Source organism: Acinonyx jubatus, chromosome A3 (assembly GCF_027475565.1).
Source record: "Acinonyx jubatus isolate Ajub_Pintada_27869175 chromosome A3, VMU_Ajub_asm_v1.0, whole genome shotgun sequence".
NCBI classification, from domain to species: Eukaryota; Metazoa; Chordata; class Mammalia; order Carnivora; family Felidae; genus Acinonyx; species Acinonyx jubatus.
The window spans coordinates 135738806-135765439 of record NC_069388.1 but is presented as its reverse complement, the minus strand read 5'-3'; the positions used below and the strand labels follow the sequence as shown (position 1 = coordinate 135765439).

General features: G+C 51.3%; 1 protein-coding gene and 1 long non-coding RNA gene across 5 annotated transcripts; one reads left to right on the top strand and one right to left on the bottom strand.

Annotated features, from left to right (window-relative positions):
- On the top strand, nt 1-10235 carry LOC128311328 (uncharacterized). 2 transcript variants are annotated; one of them, XR_008289724.1, is made up of 3 exons: nt 1-2520; nt 9127-9278; nt 9344-10235. It is a non-coding gene; the product is annotated as an uncharacterized LOC128311328 (long non-coding RNA). The 2 variants fall into 2 exon arrangements; XR_008289725.1 differs by lacking the exon at nt 1-2520 and adding an exon at nt 3135-3478.
- On the bottom strand, nt 5183-26634 carry RNASEH1 (ribonuclease H1). 3 transcript variants are annotated; one of them, XM_053201299.1, is made up of 9 exons: nt 26442-26634; nt 25459-25574; nt 21985-22143; nt 19489-19588; nt 18580-18634; nt 18161-18245; nt 16966-17090; nt 15332-15450; nt 5183-5502 (listed from the first exon to the last, which is right to left on the bottom strand). In XM_053201299.1, the coding sequence occupies exons 1-8, from the start codon at nt 26570-26572 to the stop codon at nt 15364-15366; spliced, it is 858 nt and encodes a 285-aa protein (XP_053057274.1). In that variant the 5' UTR covers nt 26573-26634; the 3' UTR covers nt 5183-5502; nt 15332-15363. The 3 variants fall into 3 exon arrangements, with proteins under 3 accessions (XP_053057274.1, XP_053057275.1, XP_053057273.1); XM_053201300.1 differs by lacking the exon at nt 5183-5502 and adding an exon at nt 10235-14742; XM_053201298.1 differs by lacking the exon at nt 5183-5502 and adding an exon at nt 14804-15030 and having other exon boundaries at nt 26442-26633.

Sequence of the window (26634 nt, the reverse complement as noted above, 5' to 3'; positions counted from 1 at the left end):
AACTCCACATCCAGAGTATATGACAGCTGGGTAAGCCTTAGGAGACGATCACAATTTTTTTTCTGGCAGGGAGGGTTCTGGACGACACAGCCATCGTAACCGCGGCCTCAGTAAGGGCCGCGTGTTTACTGTTCCCCTCTCGGTTCCAGCCGCGCCCCGCCCCCGGCGACCACCGCGCGCCGAGTCAAGTCAGACTGCGAAGGCAGGCTCGCTCGGCTCAATTTTGAGACAGCGTCTGCCGGGCGCCCCGGCTGGAACAGCGATGGTGATCTGGGGGCGAGTTCGGCCTGCAGGCCAATCCTAGGGGCCTCTCTCCTGGCAACGGTCACACTTGGGTCGATAGCAGAGGTGCTTTCTGTGCGCTTCCCTTGCGTCACAGACAACATTAACGCGTCGACGCAGACGTCGACATTTCCTAATTGTTTACGGCTTCCTCATCTTTCTTCATCTCTCGAGAGATGCGGGGCTTCACGTCTGGCCGGCTTTCCTGCACGTGTGTCCGAGCAGCCACGGCGGCTGGTGGCACAGGAGTGTTGCACGAGCGCCAGCAGCTGCCCCGGCGCGGCCTTTGCCCCCTCACCGCGCTGCTCGGCACAGGGAGGGCCCTCCGCGTCTTGGCCCCCGGGGATGTGTTTCCACGCCGCAGCCCCTCGTGCTTTAGGAACCACGGCCCAGCTTCGTGGCTCCGGGGACAGGAGCGCAACGTGCAAAACGAACAAAACAGAACAAAGATAGGTTGGCTCTGCCGCGGGCTGGGGGGCCTCGCCTCAAGCAAGGCTGCGCTGGGGCTCAGAGGCTGCTAAGGGTTCCCTCCTTCCCGGCCTCGGCCTCGGCCTGCCTCGGCTCTCCTCCCCGAGAGCTGGCTCAATTCTCACCTCCCGCAACGAGCTTCCTGTTGGTACAGGAAACCCAGCCCCCAGTAGCTCCGTAGCCATGCTTGTAATTCATGAGAAAGGAGCTCTTTTAAGTGGTGTCTGGAGAGCCAGTCTCATGGAAGGTTCCAGATGGCCCAGGCAGAACCACGCGTCCACCGCCCTTGGATCTCTGCCGAAGCCCGAGGTCGGCCATCCGGCGAGGCCGGGCCTGGCAGCCCCTTGGGACAAAGCCGGGACCCCTGAGGACCCGGAGGAGGAGGGCCGAGCAGACAAGCGGGCAGACGCTCTGGAACACTGGGCTGCCAAGGCCCTCCTACTCGGTGGGTGTCTCTCTGAGGAGAGCAGAGGGCCTGGCAACTGCTGTCAAGTCGGCGCCACCCATCCCTGTCCCTGTCCTCGGGCCCTGGGCCCTGCGGCCCCTCACTGTTGACGCCCACGTGGAGGGAGACCAGCCCAGCCCCACGGAGCAGCCTGTGTCTGGGCCACTTTCCCGTCACGGCCAGAGCTCAGCCCATGTCTTCTACACGGAAAGCCTGAGGGCTTTCTGGAAAAGAGAGGAAGTGTGAAGGGAGTGTAGGTGTCATAAATAACAGCAGAGGTGCCAATGGTTGGAAGCAACTGGTGCACCGGGATGAAAATTATCGTTGAAAAGAAAGGGCCGAAAATAAAGGTTGGCCGTGAAACACAAGGGCCCGTCCAGAAATGGAACGTAGGGCTGACACGGGACTTGCGGGACGAAAAGCCGCGGGCCGTCCCCTATCCTACAACCTGGCCAGTTCGCTGAAAGAGACTTTCATACAATGAAACTGGGTGACAGGGATGTATGGATGTTCATAAAACTATTCTTTTTGCATGTATATTTGGACAATTTCAATGGTTTTTACAAAAAGTTGTGGTATTTTGAATTCAGAAACAAGCCAGCTGTGCATGAACTGTGAACTGTTCGTACCTGAAAAAAGGGAGTCGGAGTGGATTTCTTACCAAAGGAGCAGCACTGACGCAGCCCCTGGAGGCCACGGTCTAAAGGAGAGCATTTCTCGGGCTCTTAACACCTCTTTCAAAGAAGAAAGAAGGAGACATTCAGACATCGGTAAGTACGACCCTCTCTTTCCCTGGGGACAGAGGCAGCCTCATTTGCAGCCTCTCGGTGAGTCATCCCACGCCCTTGGGCTTCCAGGATGCAAGTAAACGCATGTTTATTCTAGCCTGCGCACCCCTGTCTCTCTCCAGACGTCATCATACCTGCGTCACGCTGTCCCCAAACACTTGCTCCGATGAGACTCTTCCCCAGGCGTGCTCCATGTCACATACGTTGAGAGAAAGGATCGGGAAAAAGCCTTCTGAGGTCAAAAACTTTGAGGGGGCCTCCTATGCTAACTCTCTTCTGGAAAGTGGTGAGGCTCGTGACGAAGACGCCGCGTGAGGGTGATAAGACTCCTCCTCTTGGAGGGCGGCACGTACTCATTCCAAAAACGTCCCGCACGACATTCTTTGGTGAACACTGACAAAAGTGCAGCAAGTGACTGAAGTAGCAACTAGTCAAGACGGACCGCGCGTTCGCCAAAAAGACCACTTCCCAGCTGGGAGCACGTGACCAAAGCACAGACGGGGCTCAGGGCCGCAATTCCAGACAGCCGCGCAGGAGGTGAGGAGGCAGGGACTTCGAGATTCACAGGGAATCGTCACAACATTGACTTTCTTTAACGACACAGAATTGGTTAGTGGTTAGCTCATAGCAACTTTTGGGAAAGAAAAGTTTTGTTCGCGATTTCCAGGGGCCTAAGCGAGAAGCGGCCCAGGTCGGGCTGTCTTGCAAAATAAACATTAATCTCTGTTTGTATAACCAAACCGGTTTTGTCTGCTCAGGGGATTTTCCAGGCAGGTCTCCGTTTGCTTTTGATTCTAACACCCGCCAATGTTGGGGGGCAGGGCAGCAGAAACACGAGAACACCCAACAATTACAGTAAGCACTGGGACTAAGTCTTAGTAATAAAAACCACAAGGATGTATAAGTAACAGATACTGACATTTGGGAAATAGTTTTTCAGAAAGCAAATCTCACTCTCGTGGAAAACCAACTTTGGCCGGCGTGATAGATTCTCAAGGGCCAAATATCTGGCAGTGAGGATCCCAGGACGTTGGCACACGTGAGCCCCGTTAAGACGGGGAGGGGGAACGTAACGCAGGGAAACAGGAGTAACACGTGACCGCCTTGGGTCGGGGAGGGGAGGATGGCGTCAGAGGGGGAGAGGGACCCAGAGGGAGGTGGGGAGGTGGGAAGGGGCAGGGAAGCCTGCAGGGTATGAGTCTCCGTGAGCAGCCAATGGAAGGAGTTGGGGGTGGGGGGAGCCCAAACACCTGGAGGAAGCAGAGAGAATGGTCAGCACACGGCCTGGGGCGCTGGGTCCTGGACCTCGGGGCCTGCGGTACATCAGCTGGGGCAGCAGGAGGAGGCCCGGAGGGCGGCAGGGCCAGAGCGTGGGGACGCTCACGGCCACTTGGTGTGATGGGAGTCGGGCTTCTAGATGGAGAACCACCTGCAGGGCAGGCTAGACGGAAGCAAGGAAACCGGGGAGGCTACTGCAATCTTCCGAGTGACAGAGGTCGGGGCTTGGGTCAGGACCTAGTATGCGCATGGTGGGAACGGTCAGGTTCCGGATCGGTTTTGCACGAAGGCCAACCAGAGCTGACGATGCAGGGATGTGAGACACAGGCGCGGGGCGGTCAGGGGTATTCTGGGGCTGCAGCCTGAGAGCCTGGGAGGACGGAGTCGTGGCGGGTGGAGATGGAGGAGACCGTGGACTACGGACTGTGCGGATTTGGGGTGGGGGCAGAGCGGAGTCTGGGTCGCACGGGCTGTGTCTGCCACGTCTGTCAGAGGTCCGAGGGGAGACGCTGAAGAAACATCGGGCTGGAATCTGGGTACAGCCCACTCCGGACGCACTGCTGACCGTTGGTCTGCATCTCACAGGAGCGGGAGCAGGTGAACACCCGAGCCCACCCCGGAGGCGTGCGGGCGGGAGGGTCCGGTTCCGAGCCGGCACCACCTCCCTGCTGTGGCCCGGGGGAGTCACAGGACTCTGTTCTGCAGGTGTCTGGCTTCCTGTCCCTCCAGCCTCGCCTGGGCCCTGCTGTTTGTTCTTCGCCAGCTCCGGGGCTCCCCCCTGGCAACCCGAGCACCGCACCCAGGTCCGGCCCAAGTCCCTGCCTATCTGAGTGGCACCAAACTAAAGGAGGAGCCGGGACATAAACTCAGGAAGTCCACATCCACTGTTGTTCCTTTTTTTTTTTTTTTTTAATTGCTTTTAATGTTTATTTTTGAGAGACACAGAGCACGAGCAGGGGAGGAGAGAGAGAGAGGGAGACACAGAATCCGAAGCAGGTTCCAGGCTCCGAGCTGTCAGCACAGAGAACATGAACAACAGGGGGCTTGAACCCACGCACCGCGAGATCACGACCTGTGCAGAAGTCGGGCGCTTAACGGACTGAGCCTCCCGGGCGCCCCTCCCCCAGCTTTATTGAGGCAGAGTTGACAAAATTATATGTAAATGTACAACATGATTTTTTAAAGACTTTATTCTTTTAGAGTTTTAGGTTCACAGCCAAGTTAGGAGGAAGGTAGATTGCCCCTAGAGCCCCGCGTCCCAGCCCCGCCCCCCCAGGGTCGATGTGTTACAACTGACGAAGGTAAACTGAGGCATCATCCCCCGGCGTCGAATTTGCGTAGGACTCACTCGTGGTCTCGCACGTTCTGGGGGTCTGCACAAATGGTAACGAAGCGCACCCAGCACTGCGGTATCACGAAGAGCACTCTCGCGGCCCCAAAAATCCCGTGGGCCCCACCCACCCATCCCTCCCTCCGCCCCCACCCCAACCCCTGGCCACCCCTGGCCTTTTAACTGTGTCCACAGGTTTGCCTTTTCCAGAATGTCCTAGGGTTGTGATCATTCAGCACATAGCCTTTTCAGGTTCGATTTTCACTCAGTAACGTGTATTTACGGTCCCTCCGAGTCTTTTCGTGACTTGATAATTGGTTACGGTTTAGCGAATACAGATGTTCCAGGGCGTTTGTCCAGTCACCCGGTTGCTTCCAGGGCTTGGCCATTACACACAGATCTACAAACATCCGTGAGCAGGTTCTGGGTGGACGTAAGTTTTCAACCCCTTTGGGTGAGTACCGAGGGCGTGACTGCCGGGTCGCGTGCTGAGAGTAGGTTTCGTTTTGTAAGAACCCGCCAAACCATCTTCCCAAGTAGCCGCGTGACCCTGCGTCCCCGGCAGCGAGCAGTGAGCACTCGCGAGGCCTCGCGTCCTCACCAGCATCTGGTGCCGTCGCAGTTCGGGTTTGGGCCGCTCTGGTACGTGTGCAGCGGCGTGGCGGCTGTAAACCGCTTGTCCCTGACGGTCTGTGCCGTGGACCGGCTCTTCAGGTGCTTACCTGCCACCTGTGTATCTTCTTTGGTGAGGTCTCTGTCAGGGCCACCGATCCGTTTTCTGGGCGGGTTGGTTTGCTAATTCCGGAGTTTTGAGTCCTTTGTGTGTTCTGGAGAAGTCCTTTCTCAGAGGTGCCTCTTGCAGATACTCTCCCCAAGTCTGTGGCTTGTCTTCTCGTTCTCTCGACAGTGTCCTTCAAGAACAGAAGTTTTTTCATTTTAACAAGTACAGAGTATTAGTTCGTTCATGACTTGTGTCTTTGGTGTTGGATCTAAGAAGGCACCGCCACACCCAAGGGCACCTTGCTTTTCTGCTAGGATATCTTCTAGAAGTTTTATGGTTTTGTGTTTTACATTTAGATCTAGTATCCATTCTGAGTTAATTTAAAAAAAAATTTTTTTTAATGTTTATTTTTAAGACAGAGCACGAGCGGGAGAGGGGAAGAGAGAGAGGGAGACACAGAATCCGAAGCAGGCTCCAGGCTCCGAGCTGTTAGCACAGAGCCCGACACGGGGCTCAAACCCACAAACTGTGAGATCATGCCCTGAGCCAAAGTTGGACGCTTCACCGACTGAGCCACCCAGGCGCCCCAATTCTGAGTTAATTTTTGTGAAGAGTGTCAGGTCTGGGTCTAGATTCATTCTTTTGCGTGTGGATGCGGTTTTCTAGCAACATTTGTTGAAAAGACTATCTTCGCTCCATTGAGTTGTCTTTGCCCTTTCGTCAAAGACAAGGTGACTATACTTGTGTGGGTCTACTTTTGGCCAATGTGCTGATTTATACACACACTGTACAATGATTATTACCATGAAGTTAATTAACACATCCATCACCTCTCAGGTAAACTTCTATTTGTATGTGTGCACGGACAACGCTTAAGATCTACTCTTAGCAGAGGTGCCTGGGTGGCTCAAGTCAGTTAAGCTTCTGACTTTGGCTCAGGTCATGATCTCACGGTTCATGAGTTCGAGCCCCACATCAGGCTCCGTGCTGGTAAGTGCAGAGCCTGTATGGGATGGTCTCTTTCTCCCTCTCTCTGCCCCTCCCCAATCATGCATTTTCTCTCTCAAAATTAAAAAAAGGATTTACTCTTAGCAAACTTCAAGTATACCGTACAATATTATCAACTATAGTCACATGCCATACCTGTTTCTTCTTCTGAAGTACCTTTCAAAAGGCTTGAATAAAAGCGTAGTATTTATTTTCTTTAGATGGGAAACCATCTAGATTTATAAAAAGATTTCCAACCTCTCCAGAAACCTCAAATGTAAGTTAGAGCAAGGAGTCTGGTAAAGGGCCTTGGCAAAGATGAAAAAGTATCTACAGAAAAGGTATGGGGAGACTTAATATTAGTGCGGGTACAGACTTACGGATACTTTTTATGAAAAATGCAAAGGCTTCTGAAAAGCAGTATGGATACACACACACACACACACACACACACACACACACACACACACACACACGTACATTTGACCCAGAGTGGCCTCCTCTCTCTGAGGATCACAGAACAAGTAGGGTGCCTTCCCAACCTCTCGGTCAACCCATACAGTAGACGAGATTACGACAGCCCCGCCACGACAATTTTCCAGAGGAACTGTTCCCCTGCCCTCATTGCAGACAAGGATAAAGAGTCATTCACCGCAAGGCCCTGGGTGAGGCCCAGCAAATTCACTGTGACGAACAGTGAGCCCCACACAGATGTCCTTCTGAGGGTGGGTCACCAACACAGCCCTAGGGAAAGACATGGGTCATGCTGAATCGTGACAATGTGGTGGCCAAGGAGTTATAATCGAATGACCCAAGAATCGTTTTCAGAGCCTTTATCAAAAAACCGTAAAGGATGTGCTTCTTGGGGGTAATACGGGAGGAAGAGCCATATAACCTTGAAAATTTTGTTTTAGTTTCAATTTCTTTTTACGCTTCATTCTCTTAACACGCAATAATCTCAAGGCGGGACTTGCGCATCACACTTTAACAAACACACAAAAACAAAAGGAACCGCTCTCACTGCGGGATGTGACAAACATGGGGAGACCGGGGAGCCCTCTGCTCCGAGGGGGAGGGCAGGCCTGCAGGGTCGGGAAGTTTCTGTGGGAGAATTCCCTTCCTAACAAGTGAACCTCCTTGAGCAGTCTCCTGTCCTTACAGAGCCCCACCACCTTCAGTAACTTTTTTCCAGGTCAAGTGAGCTTCTTCGGGAAAGAAAAGAACAATTCAACAACAATGAGGGAGTGATTAGAGATGAATTAGCACATATAAAGCCTTAAGAAAGCCCCCAAGGGGCACCGGGCTGGCTCTGCATTTCCGCCCAGGCCAAAGTCTCACAGCTCGCTAGCGTTGGGCTCTGTGCTGACGGCAGGGAGCCTGTTTGGGCTTCCCCGTCTCCCTCTTTCTCTGCCCCACCCCGCTCACCGTGTATCTCTCTCTCTCTCTCAAAATAATAAAACATTTAAAAAGAAGAAAGGAGGGGCTCCTGGTGGCTCAGTCGGTTGAGGGTCTGACTTCGGCTCAGGTCGTGATTTCATGCCTCTTGAGTTCAAGCCCCACATCGGGCTCTGTGCTGACAGCTCAGAACCTGGAGCCTGTTCCAGATTCTGTGTCTCCCTGTCTCTCTGACCGTCCCCTGTTCATGCTCTTTCTCTGTCTCAACAATAAATAAAAGTCAAAAAAAAAAAGAGAAAAGGAAAGCACCGAGAATTTGTTTTTTAATTAAAAACTGAAGATCATTTAGTTCTAGAACACACCACCGCCGAGACAGGTCGCTACACCCCGTCCCACGTGCTCAGGGCCTGGCTGGCGGTGCCGTCACCCGCACCAGCAGACGCCGTGCTAGGTTCCGGCTGACACGGAGGCTGCGTCGGGCCTCGAGCCGCTCCACCCAGAGATGGTGGGAAGCAGGCCGTGGAGACAGGCGCACCAGACACGGCAGAGGGGGTCCCCAGGAGCGCCCTGAAGTGCCGAGGGCATGGGCGGCCCTCTCAGCAGCACGATGCCCTCGGGATGGAGCCTGGAGCCGCTGGACGGTGAGCCGGTCATGAGGGGACTGCAGTGAGGTCACACATGTTAGGAGCGCATGTGCCTACAGAAGGCTCAGAGGGAGAAGGGAGCTGTGCGCTGACCCGACTTGTGCCTCGAAGGCCTCTGCTGACACAATGCAGTGGGGACAGGTCCCGGGCACCGCTAACGTTGGTCCGGCTCACAGCCAGCGGGTCCCCAGGCCCGGACCTCGGGCCTGACCACGGTCGCTTCCGTCTGCCTCAGGACAGGGGTTTCTCGTGTTGCTTGGGCGTTTCAAGCAAAAAGTGGGGGCGCCTGGGCGGCCCAGTCGGCTGAGGCCAGGAGCTCCCGGTCTGGTTCATGAGCTCGAGCCCCACGCACAAAGCCCGTTGCAGATCTTCTGTCCCTTTCTCTCTCTGTCCCTTCCCGGCTCATGCTGTCTCTTTCAAAAATAAACAAAACATAAAATAAGAACAAAAAAAACGAAGGTCACCAGCAGAGGTCCAGACACCAGAGCAGGCCTCGCTGCTTATCACCCGCTGGCTTTGAAAACGCAGAACAAGCACGTGCTGGAAGACACAGATCTCACGGGTCTCTTCTCGCAGTTTTCGGAGAGTCTGTCTGAATACCTTTAAGCAGAGCAATCAATTCACTAGGGCCTGTCACAGAGAAGGAAGTCCCAGCCAGTGTTGAGATTCCTAAATCTAAGTAACTAGACGTTCTTCTAGTTTAAAAAAAAAATCACAGACCAGATATGGGAGTCATCATCTCCTCTCTCTACAGTCCTATTTCTCGACTTTTATTTTTGGTTTCCTAGGCTTCAGCAAAACATCGTGGTCGCTACCAACTTACATTCGGGAGAACCTGTCACCGAACAGAGCAGGGCTGCCTCACCGACACCCACCGGGCGGAGAATCTCCGAAGAATCACGCGCCCTGGCTCACGTGGCGCAGTCATGCTGTCCGCACGGTAAGCAGAGGAGAGGTAGCCACCGAGGGGTAGAGGACTGGACCTCACGCTCCTTTCCTCCCCAGGAGAGGAGACTGGCCTTCAGCAGACCTCCGTGGCTGGGGACCCCGCTCAGGCGGCCGGACAGAACGCCGCCGGCTGGGGGCTCGACCGCTGACTTCTCACGATCCCAGAGGCCACGTCCAAGATCAAGGTGTCAGTGATCTGCCTTCCGGGGAGGGCTCTTGTCCTGGCTTTGCTGTGTCCTCAAGCCACCTTTCCTCTTTCCTCAGTGGCAAGGGCAGGCAGGAAGTGAGCTCGTTAACCTGAATTACTTCCGCACAGGCCCCATCTGTATATACCAGCCACACGGGGGGGGGTCAGGGCTTCAACATATGAACTTGGGGGACACAGTCCATCGCAGCTATGACTCAGGTAAGGTGGCCTCTGGGTTTTAAAATTAGGTTAAAGCAGGATTTGTACGTCAAGGAGACACTCTGCGGAGGTGCTGGATGCTTAGTTCGGACACCCGCTGTGGCGGAGCGGCGAGAGTCCGACCGACCCGTCACAGAGAACGGGCTGTTCCCGAGCAGCTCTCCCGTCCCGTTCAGAACTACCAGGATGTGAGCATTAAGAGACATCTGGAAATGGAGACCAAGGTCTTTCTAAGACACGTGACCTAAGGCCCCAGGCTCGCCCGTCGGGACAGATCCCACTGGGACCGACGTGTGGCTTCACGGCGCCGGTTCACCACCACGCAGGCTGCCCACCCGGGACCGGCTCTCCGGATTTGTTTCGTTTCGCCCACATCCCATGAGCCTGTCCTGAAAGAAGGCAGAGATCCTCTCGGTTTTCTCGACCCCCAGCAATGGAGCCGCCTCGTCGCTCTGGCGTAGAAGACACGGGGACGCTCCAACAGCCTCCGTCTGCAAAGCATCAGGAGCACATTTTGAGAGCAGCAGCAGCTTTTGAAAAGCTGGTATCTTCCACGACACAGCGCCCCGCCTGGTCTACGCGGCGGTCCCTCACGGCACGGCGCCCCGCCTGGTCTACGCAGCAGCCCTCAAATGTCTCCGGGAGCTGACAAAGTGGACAGAACCACGACTCTCTGGAGCTGTAATGAGGCAGCTGCACGTTAGGCAACCCCAAGAAGGAATGCGCTTCCTGAAGGCGTCCTGTTCCCCTTCTCACTGAAAGCGGCCGGGCCTCCTCCTACCTGGAGCTCCACGCACGTTCGGTTCCGCACGGACGGTACGTGCACTTGTGCAAATTGCCCAGCAGCCTGGAAGGTCTGGGAGGCACGATCTCTCACCTCTGTACTTCCAATCCTGGGCCCACAAAGAGGCGCCGCCCCATTAAAGCAAAATCAGACGTTCGGGGGCGGAGCAGGGCAGTGGCGGCAGCTAGGGCGCTGTGGGATCTTCCCGAGTCTTCACCCGAAACAGAACCGCGGACCTAACAGAACGAGGTGACCAGAAGCACCGGCGGGGACGCGGAGCGAACCGGAACTCTCCTGCCCTGCTGGTGGGAAAGTCGAATGGCCAGAGGGGTCAGCTGGCGTTCCTTGAAGTCGAGCACCCACTGCCCTGTGGCCCAGCTGTTCCACTTAAAGAAATCAGAGGACGTGCTCGCAGAAGGACTGGCCTGTCGGTGCTCAGGCAGCTCTCTCCACAACAGCCCAAACGGAGGGGACAGCCTCGAACAGGAGGATGGGCGCACAGACTGGGACATGCCTACAAGGGGCACCACCTAGCAGTGAAGGGAAGCCAACTACTGATACCCACGTGGGGGGGGGGGGGCACAATAGTTACACCGACGAAAAGAAACTCCTGCCACAGACAGTTTATGTTGCATGACTCTATTTATACAAAATCCCAAAGAACACAAATTAGTCTACAGCGACGGAAAGCAAACGGAAGGTCTCCGGGGGATGGGGTCAAAGAGGGAAGGATCTCAGAGGGGCGGGGGGGGGGGGGGGGGGAATGACAGGCAGTCCTGGCGAGAGGTTCCCAGGTGAGTCCACAGCCCACTTTACCTTCACACCATTTGCTGCCTGTCGATCACACCGCCACAAAGCTGCTAAAAAGCACAGCGGTGTGGGGACTCCACAAAGCCAACGTGCGGCAGTGAAGGGCACGGCACGCCCAGCACAGCCTGCACACCCACGGGGAAAAGCACAGTGAGGCCACTGGGTCCTGACGGGCCCCTGAAAGGACAACCCCAAAGGAAACGGCGGGTGTCCACTGCAAAGCATGGTGGGCCGGCCTGAGGCCGGTGGCTGAAGCAGGGCGGCTGTCCGCCCCCGGTGGTGACGGGTGCAAGGGACCCGCTTCAAGAAGGTCGGAGGGCTGGAGCCGTGGAGCCCGAGATCCACCGCAGCCGAGCCGGCAGGGACCCGTGTTGTGGGGACACAGCCAGCAGCACAGCACAGGGACAACAGACAGGAAGGAGAGGGACCCAGTGCAAGGAGGGCAGGGCCAGAGCCGGGAGCCAGCCGCCACATTTTTAGCATTATTCAAGATTCAACAGGGCAGAGAGCTCTGTGGAGTGAGAAAAACGACCTGAACTAAATGTTTAGGAAAATGAGCGACAGGAAAGTGTCGATCCCACGCAGAGCTATTCTCAGAAAAAAGAAAAGGAAAATAAAAGCCTGCTGACAGCGAGAGCACTCCAGAGAGACACCACACAGGTCCAAATGTGCGGCTTCAAAGCCTCAAACAACGAGATCCAAGATGGGAGGGTGGCAGATTAGTGCTAGAAAACACCAGAAATAAGGTGACAGCTCAAGAAAACTAGAAAGACAAGTACTTTCAGAAATGAGAATCGAGAGCAAATGAAGACAGTAAGTAATGCCTTCAGAGACAGGACGTCACCAGGAGGACAACTTTTAAAAAAACAAAGGAAACTTAAAACATAAATGAGATTCAAGAAAAAGAGGAAAAGACCATGAATGGCTAAACCAGATGTTCCCATACACAGAACAAGGTCCCCCACCCCCAAAGAAAACCAAGAAAAACAGAACTCTAAGCCACAATTCAAGGCAAGCTTGCTGAAGTAGCAGATTTGGACGTATACGCGCCAAGAGCTCACCCTATTCCTGCAAATTCTGACCGCGGGCAACCGACGCGGGACACAGGGACACAGTCTGACACAGTAAGGACTGGAGAGACAAGAACAAGAAACTCACGCCTTGGACATCTAGGCAAAGAGCACATGACTTATAAGAGGGAACGTAAGACTCGTTAGACTTTTCGTGCTGGAAGAAAACAAAATCGGTAGTTTAGACACTCAAGGAAAGAAAATGTGAGCCAAGGATTTCTATCCTACCGCTTTCAAGCATAAAGCAAACAAAGTTCAACGTGGGGAGCTCAGGGAATTTGGTTTCCAAGAGGACACTGACCAAACGCTGGTTGTGTGGCCATGAAATGCACAGGAGGAAAACCAGAGGAGGGCAAGAGGGGGAGATCTTATCAAGTAATGGCCGGCAACGTACACCCAGCACTGTTTTCACTATAATACACGTTAGTGTTCGTGTCCACACACTGCATGTTCAAGTGGAAAAAAGCAAGCTGGTAGTTAAGGAACATCTATCCCAGGATCCTCAGTGTAGAAGGAGACACAGACATGATATAGAAGAGTTAGGTACTCTGAAATCCTGAGTTTCTATTGAGAATATCAACATGAACTCAAATATTTTATCTTTAAAATATGTGTATGTGCATGTTTTAGAATTCTGTTCCCTGAAAAGACCTAGAGGCAAAGACCAACCCCACAGCAATGAGCACCTGAAATACCTTTTTTGCCAGGGGCAACCAGCTGTCTCAGTCAGCAAAGCAGGCAACTCGTGATCTTGGGGTCATGAGTTCAAACCCCATATTGGGTGTGGACATTCCTTACCTTGAAAGAAAGGAAGGGAGGGAGGGAGGGAGGGAGGGAGAAAGAAAGGAGGGAGGGAAAGAGAAAGAGAAAGAGAAAAAAGAAAGAGAGGAAGGGAGGGAAAGAAGGAGAGAAAGAAAGAAAGGGAGGGAGGAAGAGAGAAAGAGAGAGAGAGAGAAAGAGAGGAAGGGAGGGAAAGAAAGAGAGGGGAGAGGAGGGGCGGGGAGGGGAGGGGAGATTCTTAGAGGAACAGCCAATTCCAGATCTGGAGGAGGAAATGTACAGATGGGTCTTGAGTCCCCACACAGCAGACAGCATTGGAGCAGATGACTGGGGGCACATACATGCGTGGTCTGTGTGTGAGCATGCCAGGGCACGTGGACTGTGCACGAGTGTGCCTGTGGTCTATACGTGTAAACGGGTGTGGTCAGTGCATATGTGTGTACACACGAATATCCAAAGAAATCAAGAGCCAACCGGAAGAACCTCCCTCCTACAGGCCAAAGAAGCTACCATGTGGGTTCAATAAAGATAAATACCGCAATGACCTGAAACCTATCAAGCAGGCATAAGTACACAAGCTCACGACACACGTTATGAAAATATATAAATAAAAAACCTTGATCGGTCGCCCTCTAAAGACGACACACCAATCATCTTTGCATGTCTGCTGACTTCCCTAAACAAACGCCACCACGGCATAACCAGATAGGCGACAGGAAGCATCTTCTGAAACCACTCCAGCCAATAACTATGGGCAACATCCCAGAGTGTCACCACTTTGGAGCCCAAACGACGAGTGGATCCGGACACTGAGCACCGGCAGCTGCCAACATCAAGAAGACGACCGCAGCCTGCAGCTGCAAGTGACCGCACGCGACCATCTACCGTTTGCTGAACATGTGGAACCCGATCCTGATCAAGCCTCTGGGTCCCGCTGCCAACTTGCAGGAAATTCAGAAGACAAAAGAAAATGCCAGACTGTGCCGGTAGAGTGTATATGGAGAAATCTAGACCGTGGGAAACGACAGGACAAGTGGCCCAGGTTCCTCAACGGGTAAACCTTGTGAGGATCCCAATAAATGGCAGGGGAACCTGTAAATTAAGGAAACTTAAGAAATCTCAAGTTAAAAAAAAAAGTACACAAGGCCGAATTACCATAAAGAAACACAAGCAAGTCATTTCTATAAAAGTCAGGATTAATTTTGGAGGGAGGGAGGGGCTGTGATTGGAGAACGTGGAGAGCCTTTCTGGGGTGTCCAGCCAAGTTCTAGTTCTCGCCTGGGAATTAACCTTACAGTAATAATTCAAGAAGCTATACATTTGTGTCATTTTCTGTATGTTTTTATGATAAAACAAAGTAGTAAACAAAGAAAGGTAAAAGTAAACAACTATATCAAACTTTAACTTGCACAGTGCTTTTAAGAAAAACAGCCAAAGTGGGGCGCCTGGGTGGCTCAGTCGGTGAAGCGTCCAACTTTGGCTCAGGTCATGATCTCACGGCTTGTGGGTTCGAGCCCCGCGTCGGGCTCTGTGCTGACAGCTCGGAGCCTAGAGCCTCCTTCGGATTCTGTGTCTCCCTCTCTCTGCCCCTTCCCCAGCTCACAGTCTGTCTCTCAAAAATAAACAAACGTTAAAAAAAAATTAAAACAAAACAAAAAACAGCCAAAGAAATTTGAAAAGGTTTATTTATGCATTTCGCTGTGTAAGTAACTGCTCTTATCAGTGGTCAAGCAGCCAGGACTACGGACGTGCAGGCCTGCCTTGCACACAGGCGCCCGGGCAGGTAAGACCCAGTCCGCTCTCTCTGCACCGAGGTGTGGGCCCAGCCCTGACTTGCTCTACTCCACAGAGAGGTACAAGTCAACCAGAATATTCTGAGACTGAATCCTGCCAACTGTAAGGTAAATAAACACTTTTAGAATACTTCCAGACTTCCTGTCTGCATTTTAAAACCACTGCTGTATTCATGCCTCATTAAATCAAGTCCTAAAATTTCTGTCCAGATGGTCATAAAACTAATGAGAACAGTGTCCAACCCAATAAAGCATAATGCTGAAATCTCAAATAATGCTCAAATCTCAAATTTGTTTAATGTATTATACATGTAACCACAGGGAATCACAGAATGACCTTCTGATGTACTTTCTGATTTATTTTTCACACCAGTAAGGAAAGGTAAGAAAAGAGTCACTCACGGAAGGTTTTCCAAGAATTAAAATCACTTCGTTCAGTCTTCAGATTGCTTAGCTCCTTCTCTTGCTAATCTGTCAGCTTCTTCATTGCCTATAAATCCCGAATGACCAGGAACATGCATCTGTTAAATAAATTTTGTTTCTTTTATCTTCACTGGTTTTTTACATAAGCAATACACGAGTACACCCTTACTGTAAAAAACGCAACTGTTCCCAGTGGCCAGAGTGGGACAGGACTCACCCCCCCACCCCGACACAGTTCGACAGCACAGCCTGCCTGCCCAGGGCACCTGTGCAATGCAGGCATTTGCAACAATCCCATTCTCATTCTCCACAAACTTGATTTTCCTGTTTGTATTGCTTTCTTTCCCCACTGAATGATGGAACTGGGAGGGCTTTCCCGGCAAAACACATGTATGTACAGACACACAAATATGTATCCAATGCACGTACTTTATTGTCTTTAAATGCTGTCTGAAAAAAGGGATGTACGTATACAACCACTGTTCATATCTAAATGGCTGAAAGGCAAATTTAAACCCCAGTTCACCAAACTGCTCCCAGTAGTCCTGGGGAGGGACGACAGGGTAGGGTTCAGACAATGCTTGTCGTTCAACGTGCTCTGTATTGCTTGAACAGATAGTTTTAATAAAAACTATTTATTATGATGTTTATTTTTTTATTTTTTATTTTTGAGAGACAGAGAGAGACAGCATGAGCGGGAGAGGGGAAGAGAGGGAGAGAGACCCAGAATATGAAGCAGGCTCTGGGCTCTGAGCTGTCAGCACAGAGCCCGACGCGGGGCTCGCGGGGCTCGAACTCACACGCTGTGAGATGGCGACCTGAGCCGAAGTCGGACGCTCAACCAACCAAGTGAGCCACCCAGGTGCCCCTAAAAACTATTTATTATTATAAGAAAAACATTTCCAGGGGCGCCTGGGTGGCTCAGTCGGTTAAGCGTCTGACTTCAGCTCAGGTCATGAAATCGCAGCTTGTGAGTTTGAGCCCCGCGCCAGGCTCTGTGCTGACAGCTCAGAGCCTGGAGCCTGCTTCAGATTCTGTGTCTCCCCCTCTATCTGCCCCGTCCCTGCTCATGCTCTGTGTCTCTCTGTCTCTCGATAGTAAGTAAATATTAAAAAAAAAAAAAATTAAAAGAAAAGAAAAACATTTCCATGTTGGAAAAGAAGTCATGTTACTAAAGTCTTATCACCCTTTACTTTTTAAAAATTCCTCATAAATTAGTTTTATCTTGACATTATGGCTGATTCCCAAGAAACCAACAGTGACTGTCACAAGTCACTTTAACAGTGGGAGGGGAGGGGAGGAGAGGAAGCCCAGGCCAGGCACTAGTAAGCACGGCGAAGACAACAGAAAGAATATGGAACATCCGTCTGTAACGCTGCCTGAAGAGTGTGGTCTACACACGATCATACCAATAATGAGCAGTGTTACTTCTGTGATGATCGAGAGTCAAATGTGTTCCAATTTCGAATACACGCTATGGTGTTAATTTCGTGCAAACCGTTATTTTACCTCTCAAGTCGTTAAATCACTTACAGAAACCCCTGATCTCTCAGTTAACTTAGAACATTTGGTCCTGACAGCCAGGTGACAGCACCGGCTCGGAGCACACTCACCCACTGGATGTCCATGCCGTGGGTCAGCTGCTCCAGCGCCACAAAGTCCTCCTTGTTGATCACGTCTTTCCCCGTGCTCGTTTTCCACCCGTTCTTCTTCCAACCTTGAACCCAGTTAGTGATCCCTGTAAGAAGTACACGCTCTCGTCAAGTAAGCTCCACGAGCTCGAATGTCCCGGTCTCTGCTCCTCCCCCAGACTTCCCTCCTTCACCCGCCCACTCTTCCGCCTGTAACGGTTAAACTAGTGTAGGGCTAACATGTAGCTTGAGAAATAACAGCTCTGTTCTCACACTGAAGGTTAAGAGATAACAGCCTTGCTTTACTCTTGTAAATTACGCTTCATACTCTTGTAAATTAGGCTTCACCAATTAAGGAAACAAAAGTTCAAAGAAAAGAGCATCAGAGGCAGGGTCAGGAGGATCCACTGGTTGCGACTTAACGGCAGAAAGTCTAAAATAATCACCTCATCTGGGGTGTTTCTAACTCATCTGGGAACTGTTTCTCTGTTCTGTTCCCAGGTGATGATAAAACTATGTGATCGGCTATAAAAACTCTGTACCCCGGCTGTTCGAGGCCACACGCTGATCAAGAGTGTTGGTCCCGATCGGTCGGCCTTGCCTCTCATTGCAATAAACTTTGTTGTGACTGTCACTGGTGCCCTTAGCGTTCTGTTTCAGGAGTCGTGTGGATGCAAGACGCCCAACGTGTGCAACTGCCACTTGCCCGCACGGGCTGTCCTCTGGCCCGGGGCACAGGCCTGGCACGCTCCCCTGCTCGGCCCTGCGCTCAGACTTGTGCTGACCCACAGCTCCCAGCCTAAGAGGCCGCCTTCTCCACCTCCCCAGCCACCCACCCCGCGTCCTGAACACGGAATTTCCCGAAGGAGCTGTCAGCACGGCCCCCTGAAAGGTACTTATGCTGTTTACACTCTAAGGACCACGAGAGCAGGGGCACACCGACCCCACTGCCCTGTGCTCGGTGCCTGACAAACACCTTGACTGTGGGGCACACAGCGGAGCAGCAGAACTGGGCTCCAGAACCTCACCTTTTTCTTGATCTCTGACAAACCAAACGTGGTCCCCACCTGCCGTTTGCGTTCTGCCCTGATGCAATCCCTCCTACTGGAGAAGGGAATACCATTTCCCTTTGTGCTTACTAGGACAACACCAGAAGCAACGAAAGGTAAAAGCTTACCATTTATAGTAAACATACTGTCCGTATACAGAACCAGCTTCTTGATGTTCTGAGCCTTCGCCTGCTCGATGGCTTTGCAGGCTGCCTTGAAGAAACCAGTCAGTCAGCACACTACACAAACTGCAACGCTCAACTTCACTAATGCTCAAAATCACTCCGCCACTTTAACAGTCTTTCTCTTTCTGTGCTAAGTATAAGGGGTACACTCTTTCTATGAAACAATGCTACACATACAGCTATTTGCACGTTTTTGTGAAAGCACTTCTAGGATTTTTCTGGGAAATCCCTATCCATTGCAGTTGTTACTAACCACAAACTGAGTTTCTTCTGGACTCTGAGTATCTTACACACACAGCATGCATGCAGCTCACCGCCACGATGGACTTAACACTTGGTGGGAAATGTGTCTGACGACTTACATGAATTTCTGCTCTTTGGTTCGTCTGCCGCCCGGGAAGCCTAATGCCTAAGTTCCTGGTTTCAAAACGATACAAAGGAAGATGAAGTTAATTCTCAAAGTGATTCCATAAGCCTCTCAATGGAGGATAGGCTTGTATATATTTTTTTGACATATCAAAGCATCAAACAAAGGAATGTTAGCCGACAGTACTAACATTTTATGGAAAAGCATCATGGGATGGTCTAGTAAAGAATCCTGGGCCAGAAGTCAAAAGCAAAGTTTTATTTCTGGCCCTAAAATACATTAATGCATGGTCTCAGACGAACACTAAGCCCAGACACTCAGTGCAACCCAAGTTCACCACCTCTTACAGGGTTCAAAGCTAAAGTGGGATACTAAGGGGAAAGAACTCAGTAGACCACAGATCAAGAGAAATGTCAAGCCTTATGATCACCGAACAGTTTACCTTACATTATGTCTAACACTGCTGCGGGTACCTGTGAATGACCACACCTGGCACCATCCCAACTCTGCGCCTTGTGGAAAACGGGAGGTCACCTCTGAGCCCCCAGGTCTCCGGAAGAGTCATGGGGACGCGCGGGGTTCCAAGTCTGGCGACCTGCCCCTGGGACATCCTTGCCAAAACCACCCCGCAGGAGACCTGTGACTCGCCTAGCGGGAGCAGGGAGGTCATCTGGGTATAAGAGGTTGTCAGCGAGACACAGAGACGCGTCAGGACTCAGAGCCAAGAAAGGAAGGCTGAGGCCTCTGTCCTGAGCAACAAAGCTGTCAGTGTCAGCACCAGCCGAAGCTTGCCGTTCTGTCACCTCCGCCAAAGCCGCGCGCCAGGTGGTCACGCCCCGGGTCGTTCCCTCACAAGTGTTAGGCCAAGATTCACTCAGATTTGAAGGCTTTTTTGTTTACTCACAAAGGATGGCCCGGTCCCCAGTAAACACCAATTCCCGCACGTGCCCTCCTGCGCCCGTTACTGGAGCAGCAGCCGTCAGTGTAGACAACGACAAAGTCTCCTGGAAGAGGGAATTCAGTGAGTGCCACTGGATCAAGAGCACTAAAACTGAGGATCTATTTCACAAACTCACTGAGCTAGCGTCCACAGGCTAAACTGCGAGGGTGTTGTTCAATGTGGTCAGTACTTTCTGTCCAGGAAAACATGATCAGTTCCTGACCTGGCCGCCAGAAGGTCTAGTCCTCTGATAAACGTTGGTCTAATTTTTTTTCTTAGTATATTCGCCTCAAGGAAACCATGGTCTTTATTCTTTCCATCAGGACAGAGGGTCTGACCAACATACCAGTGCTGTAAGGAAGACGGCAGAAAAGGACTGACAGGAGGCCACTCTAGGGCCCCAGGTGTGACCAGAACACGCTCAGCAGGGCGGTGGGAGGGGTTGAGTTGACAGGTCTTAAAAAGCAGGGCCATGGGAGCGAACAGAGGCCTGGCTCTATGAGCTGTTTGTCAAAAGGACTGCAGGCCAGGCAAGGCAGAGAGGGAGGGAAGAAGAGGGAAGGTGTTAAGTGATAGAACAGCACGCTCCCGACCACAGCAGGGCCAGGAGTGTGGGGGAGCGTGGGTGCCGGGCGAGGACCCCCGGGGCTGGGAGTGTGGGGGGAGCGTGGGTGCCAGGTGAGGACCCCCGGGGCTGGGAGTGTGGGGGGAGCGTGGGTGCCGGGCGAGGACCCCCGGGGCTGGGAGTGTGGGGGGAGCATGGGTGCCGGGCGAGGATCCCCGGGGCTGGGAGTGTGGGGGTAGCATGGGTGCCGGGCGAGGATTCCCGGGGCTGGGAGTGTGGGGGGAGCATGGGTGCCGGGCGAGGATCCCCGGGGCTGGGAGTGTGGGGGGAGCATGGGTGCCGGGCGAGGATCCCCGGGGCTGGGAGTGTGGGGGGAGCATGGGTGCCGGGCGAGGATCCCCGGGGCTGGGAGTGTGGGGGGAGCATGGGTGCCGGGCGAGGACCCCCGGGGCTGGGAGTGTGGGGGGAGCATGGGTGCCGGGCGAGGATCCCCGGGGCTGGGAGTGTGGGGGGAGCGTGGGTGCCGGGCGAGGATCCCCGGGGCTGGGAGTGTGGGGGGAGCGTGGGTGCCGGGCGAGGACCCCCGGGGCTGGGAGTGTGGGGGAGCGTGGGTGCCGGGCGAGGACCCCCGGGGCTGGGAGTGTGGGGGGAGCGTGGGATCAGGCGAGGATCCCTGGCTCAACTGAATGTGGCACTATCAACATGACTACCTTCCTGGTCACCGAACTGTTTCAAATGAGAGTACCCATCAGGCACTGCGCCAGGTGCCACCGTACCTTAAGCCACCGTTAGTACCTTAGAAATGGCCATCCCTCAATCACTCCACAGATACACACTCTGACTACTGCTGGCAAACAACCCAATCAAGAACGTTTGGTCTTTTTACCTCACTGCAAACTTGATTTACACGGTTTTGTTTTTTTCAAGGTAGGCTCCATACCCAACGTAATGCTTGAACTCACAACCCTAGGTCAAGAACCACATGCTCTACCGACTGAGCCAGCCAGCCGCTCCGATTTATACATTTGTGATACAGGTTAACAAAACATTTTCTACTGGTTTTCCTTGAATTAAATTATGAGATGGCTTATTCTTGGAGAAAACTTGGAACCACAAATACAGTGATTTATATAAAAATGCTACTTATTCCTATTTTCTGTTCATACGTCTAAAAAACAAAAAGGTGCTTTGTATGCCATAAGTCACTAAATATAAACGGGTCCCTGGAGTTAGAGGTAGAGGACAAGGTGAGATCACTTATGTTTTGCAAAGGCTAAACGTCCACGGTGAAGATACTGGTGCTGAAAGAGAGCTCTGTGCAGGCCCTTTCTTATGTGAAGAAGCTGAAGCCTTTGCACTTTCTCGTGTGACCTGAAAGCCTGTGTGCACAGAGAATACTGATATTTCAAAAGATTATAATGTTTTTCATTTGTAGGCCACATAACGCTTTTCTAATGAAAGTCCAAAGTCTTAGTAATTCTGCAGTTTGATCAACTCTAAAAGAGTAACCTGAGATTTTTAGATAATCTTTTCAGATAAGAATGAAGGTGGTGGCGCCTGGGTGGCTCAGGCGGTTGGGCGTCCGACTTCGGCTCAGGTCGTGATCTCAGTCTTTGAGTTCAAGCCCCGCGTCAGGCTCTGTGCTGACAGCTCGGAGACGGGAGCCTGCTTCGGATTCTGTGTCCCTCTCTCGCTCTGCCCCTCCCCCACTCATGTTCTGTCTCTCTCTCTCTCTCTCCCCCTCTCTTTCAAGAATAAACATTAAAAAAAACCCTTTTCTTAAAGAATAAAGATGGTAAACATTAGCTCAAATTTCCCCCATTAAGTGGGAATAGTTTTTACACCTATTTTCATGATTATTACATAGAATATTTAAAAATCCAAGAAAAATATACCCATGTAAGAAAAAGTGTCTTTGCTAACGGAAGGCACCGATTCTGTGTTCTGTTTCACGTGCTTCGCACACGGTTCTGCATTTTCATCTCCGTCCAATGGCTCACGGACTCGCTTGTTTGTTTTCACTTGTGATTCTTGTACATGTTCATTTTTCTCTCCTGAAAGATAGAGTCTACTCAAAAACCAGGAGAAAGGGAACACACATAAAATGCTTAAGAATCCAGAAATTCAGTAAGTTCTGTATTATCACCTAATCAGACTTAAATACCCTCTGTACGTAGCCCTATAAAGAGGAACTGACTTCAGGCAGTCCACACCATCTCAGATTTTGATGGCCTGTGAAATGACTCTGAATTTTCCACGAAAAGCTTGGTAAGGGCGATTTGAAGGCAGGAGCAACATTTCTAGTGTAATAGCAATCTGGTTTTGACAGAGACAGTAGATACCAAAGGTTCTGCATCCTACGGGGATGGCAGGCAGTGTCAAAGTCTGAGGGACTCTCTCCCCAGACAAAGAAAACAAGGACTTAACTTTTGTATGTAAGATCAGTGGCGTCCATGGTTCAACACCTTACCCCCTACCGTAGACACTCTGACTCCGTCAAGGCCTCCAAGAAAGGTAAGCGGGCATGGGTAACCCGACCTCACATAAACAGATAACGGGAGACACTGAGAAAGGGAACAGAAACAAACAGCAGAAGGGACTGAATTCCTCCAGGGCAGTAGCTGCAGAATTTTCTTTCAGGGGAAGGTGAAGTCGGGATTAACCCCGAAGGGATTCTCGTACTCTCTCACGTTATGTGGGAGCAGCTTCTCCTACATTATCATTTTACGGAGCGGGAATAGGGGCACAGAAGGAGCAGCTGATTCTATCTCCAAAACAACAACTAAGCCCAACACTACAGAGTTCACTTTAAGCTCTAAACCCCTAAACCAGGGATGGAGAAATGGAGCTCAAATGTTGACTGAACACCTACCACATAGGTCCACCAGTCAGGAACAGTTTCCTCAATCTCAAAACACATTAGAATTTTGGGGTGTTCAAAAAAGAAAACCCTGTTAACATCCAAGCCAGGATGTCCTGCCTGGAGTAGCTTCTCCACCCTCACCTGTCAGAAGACCGCCAAGGTTATCTAGGCAAAATCTGAGTGACGTCACCATATAGAGTAACGTTTGGTATTACCACTCTGCTACATTTGTGTAACCCTGTATTTACCTTAAAAATATACCTCTAGGTACTTTATACACGTAAACCCCAAAACACAAGTACAGGTCAAAGGGTAATCTTGCAGAATTTTAATACTGCTCTAAACATCGATTTTATTTATAGGAAAAGAGGGTTAAGTTGACATGAAAGTTTTTACTTAAGGTTTTTTTTTAAAGGTTTATTTATTTTGAGAGAGAAAGAGAGCACAAGAGGGGGAGAGAGAGGGGGAGAGGGAGGAGGAGAGGGAGGGGGAGAGGGAGGGGGAGAGGGAGGGGGGGAGGGGGAGGGGGAGACAGAGAGAATCCCAAGCAGGTTCCCCATTATCAGCACGGAGCCTGATGTGGGGCTTGAACACACAAACCATGAGATCATGACCTGAGCTGAAGTAAAGAGCCAGACACTCTGCTGACTGAGGCACCCAGGTGCCCCTGGCATGAAAGTTTTTAAAGGATAAGACTGAAGGAAAAAGAGGCCACGTCAGATAATTTTTTCCTTCACAAAACTGTGTTTTTTTGAGTAAGTTAACCCCAAATCATCTTACAGAAATCACAGTAACTGGCAAATAGCTCAAAAATCCCAAAATAAAAATATAGGTCACACTAAGGGAAAAATTGGGAAAGAGGCTAACGCTTTTGCTTTGCTACAATTTTTGAACACCAAAAATGTTAAATCTCAATTTACATACATCAGTCACTAACTAGGAAGTCTCTGTAAACTTCTAAGAAAGGTGACTTCTAGATATAAAGAAATACCTTTCCCTAGGACTTAGAGTACTTAATGAACAGAAACATATTGGAAAACTGAAGTCTGAATAAATTGCTAATTGGTTAAAACAAAAAAGCAGTGAAAAGGAGGTGTTAAGAACACAACTAAGACATGGGGCGCCTGGGTGGTTCAGTCGGTTGAGCATCCGACTTCAGCCCAGGTCATGATCTCACGGTCCGTGAGTTCGAGCCCCGCGTCAGGCTCTGTGCTGACAGCTCAGAGCCTGGTGCCCATTTCAGATTCTGCGTCTCCTTCTCTCTCTGACCCTCCCCTGTTCATGCTCTCTCTCTGTCTCGAAAATAAATAAACATAAAAAAAAATTAGAAAAAAAAAAAACACAACTAAGACAAGAGCCATACTTCTGAATTTGGAATAGGACACAGTCTGCGTCTGGGCTGCCAGCGGGATTATAACAATGATCACAGCACCTAACACTAGGGGCGCCTGGTGGCTCAGTGGGTTCAGCGTCCGACTCCTGGTTTCAGCTCAGGTCATGATCTCACAGTTCATGAGTTCAAGCCCTGCGTCAGCCTCTGCGCTGACGGTGTGGAGCCCACTTGGGATTCTCTCTCTCTCCGTCTCTCTCTCTCTCTCCCCCCCACCTCTCAAAAATAAATAAATAAATAAACTAAAAAAAAAAAAGTCTGTTGAGTAAAGCTAATGAAACACCACTTTTTCAAAGTCAGTTAAGGTATACAGTTTACCCGTGAACAACCTGGGGGGGTTTAACAACCTGCGCAGTCAAGAATCTGAGTATAACCATTGACTCCCCAAACACTTAACTACTATTGATAGCCTACTGTTAGCCGAAGTCTTACTGGTAATGTAAATAATCAATTCACACATATTTTGTATATGTCTTATATATCGTATTCTTAAAATAGAATAAGCTAGACAAGAGAAAATGTTATTAAGGAAAATGTAACAAATAAACCTATGTAATAAATACAACCAAGTCCACACATAAGCTGACCCACGTGGTTCAAACACGTGTTGTTCAAGGGTTAGCTATATTTTTAAAATTTTGTGCTCCAAGGCAGTCACCCTTAGTCCTGCACACCTGGTGTTCCTTATACTGGGAGTTACGCTTCAGTTAACTAACTGTACTTTCTGCACTACGTGAAACTGGGGGAAATTCCGATCATGTGACTGTCCTACACAAAAAGGACACACCATACAGGTGCATGCACTGAGACAACCTACGCTCACCACTTTAAAACTGTAGCCCATTCAATTCAATAACAGAACAAGTATTTTTTTAAAGAGAATATTAAGTACAGTGAGGACACTGAGTGGAGCAGGAGACTGGTGTCCTGGCCTGTTTCTAACTCAGGTACTAACAGAACTCCCTAAGGTAAACCGCTTTCCGCCTGTCTCCTTGTCTGTAAAATGGAAACAAACGATCCTATGTGCTCCGTCATGAAGGCAGCTACACAGATCAAGTGACGCTGGGCCGTGCAAGGCTTTGATAAAACGCCACCACGATGAGAGCGGCTGACTACCTTCTGGTCCATCCGGGCTTGCAGGCTTTCGGACAAAGGCCCAGGCCTCCTCCTCGGTGGCAAACTTCTTAAATCTGGCAGCAGGAAACCGGTCCACCTGGGCTCTACATTCGCTCCTGGAACAGAGTGCAATGTTACCTCCTTCCTCCCTTACTCATCCTCTTTCTAACGGATTCTGAGGTTAGGAATAGCGTGACAAAAGTCTGCCAGCTCCGTGGGGGCAAACCGTGTGTAGTTTTCTTTCCCGTCCAACACCTCACCCTGTAGTGCTGCGTCCCAGCCAGACCGCACACCAGTCAGGAACGGTTTCCTCAATCTCAAAACACATTAGAATTTTGGGGTGTTCGAAAAAGAAAACCCTGTTAACATTTCATTACAGCAAAAAGGTGAGCCTCTGAGCTGCTTCTACCTCAGTAGCACCGCTGCACAGGTAAACAACTGCGGGCACGCACACACACGGATAATAAACCTTGGTAGTCCTGGCCTGGAATCCGAACACCTGCATGCCAGTCCTACCGCATCACTTACTAGCCCCATGAGTTTCCTGACCACGGGAACGACACCTGAAAATAATAAACTCACCCACCTAAAGGGTTGTTACAGGGACCTAAGTATCAGTTTAAAGAACTGCTCTTTTTAAAGACACGGGGAAGATTCGATTAGGTACCTTCAGAGTTCCGCTACGTGTAACCACTTGGAAATTGTTTCACTGAAACAAAAAGGAAGGAATAAGCGGAGAACCCTGGTCACCTTACACTATACGTGGCATCTCTGACAATGCCAACAGACATGGAACGTAAGTCGGAGCCTCGGGCCGGGACCTGCGAGCCGACGCCGGCGGAGACGGGCCCGGGGCTCCCACCGCGCGGCCGGCGGCGGGCCCCCGCGCGCTGCACCCCAGGCCGAGGGCCGCGAGCTCCGGGTGACAGCCCGACTCCCAGCCGCGCGGCTGCCGGGGGCGCGACTCGGGGCCGCCCACTCACCAGGTCAGGAAGACCCCGGCCTTGCGGCCCCTCTTCACGGCATAGAACATGCCGAGACCGCTGCAGCCGCGGGCGCTGCAGCGCACGGCGGCCAAAACGACTCTGCGCGCAACGGACAGTAACCGGGTCATCACTCACTGCCAGCCATCGCCGAACTTGTTAGCTCCGCGCCTGGCGCTGTCGTCACACACAC

Coding starts and splice junctions, on each gene's coding strand:
- RNASEH1 (XM_053201299.1), bottom strand. CDS start 26,572: ATGACCCGGTTACTGTCCGTTGCGCGCAGAGTCGTTTTGGCCGCCGTG. Junction 18,635..19,488: donor TGGGGACCGGGCCATCCTTT/GTGAGTAAACAA, acceptor TTTTGAAACCAG/GAACTTAGGCATTAGGCTTC. Junction 17,091..18,160: donor CAGTATGTTTACTATAAATG/GTAAGCTTTTAC, acceptor TACTTCTTACAG/GGATCACTAACTGGGTTCAA.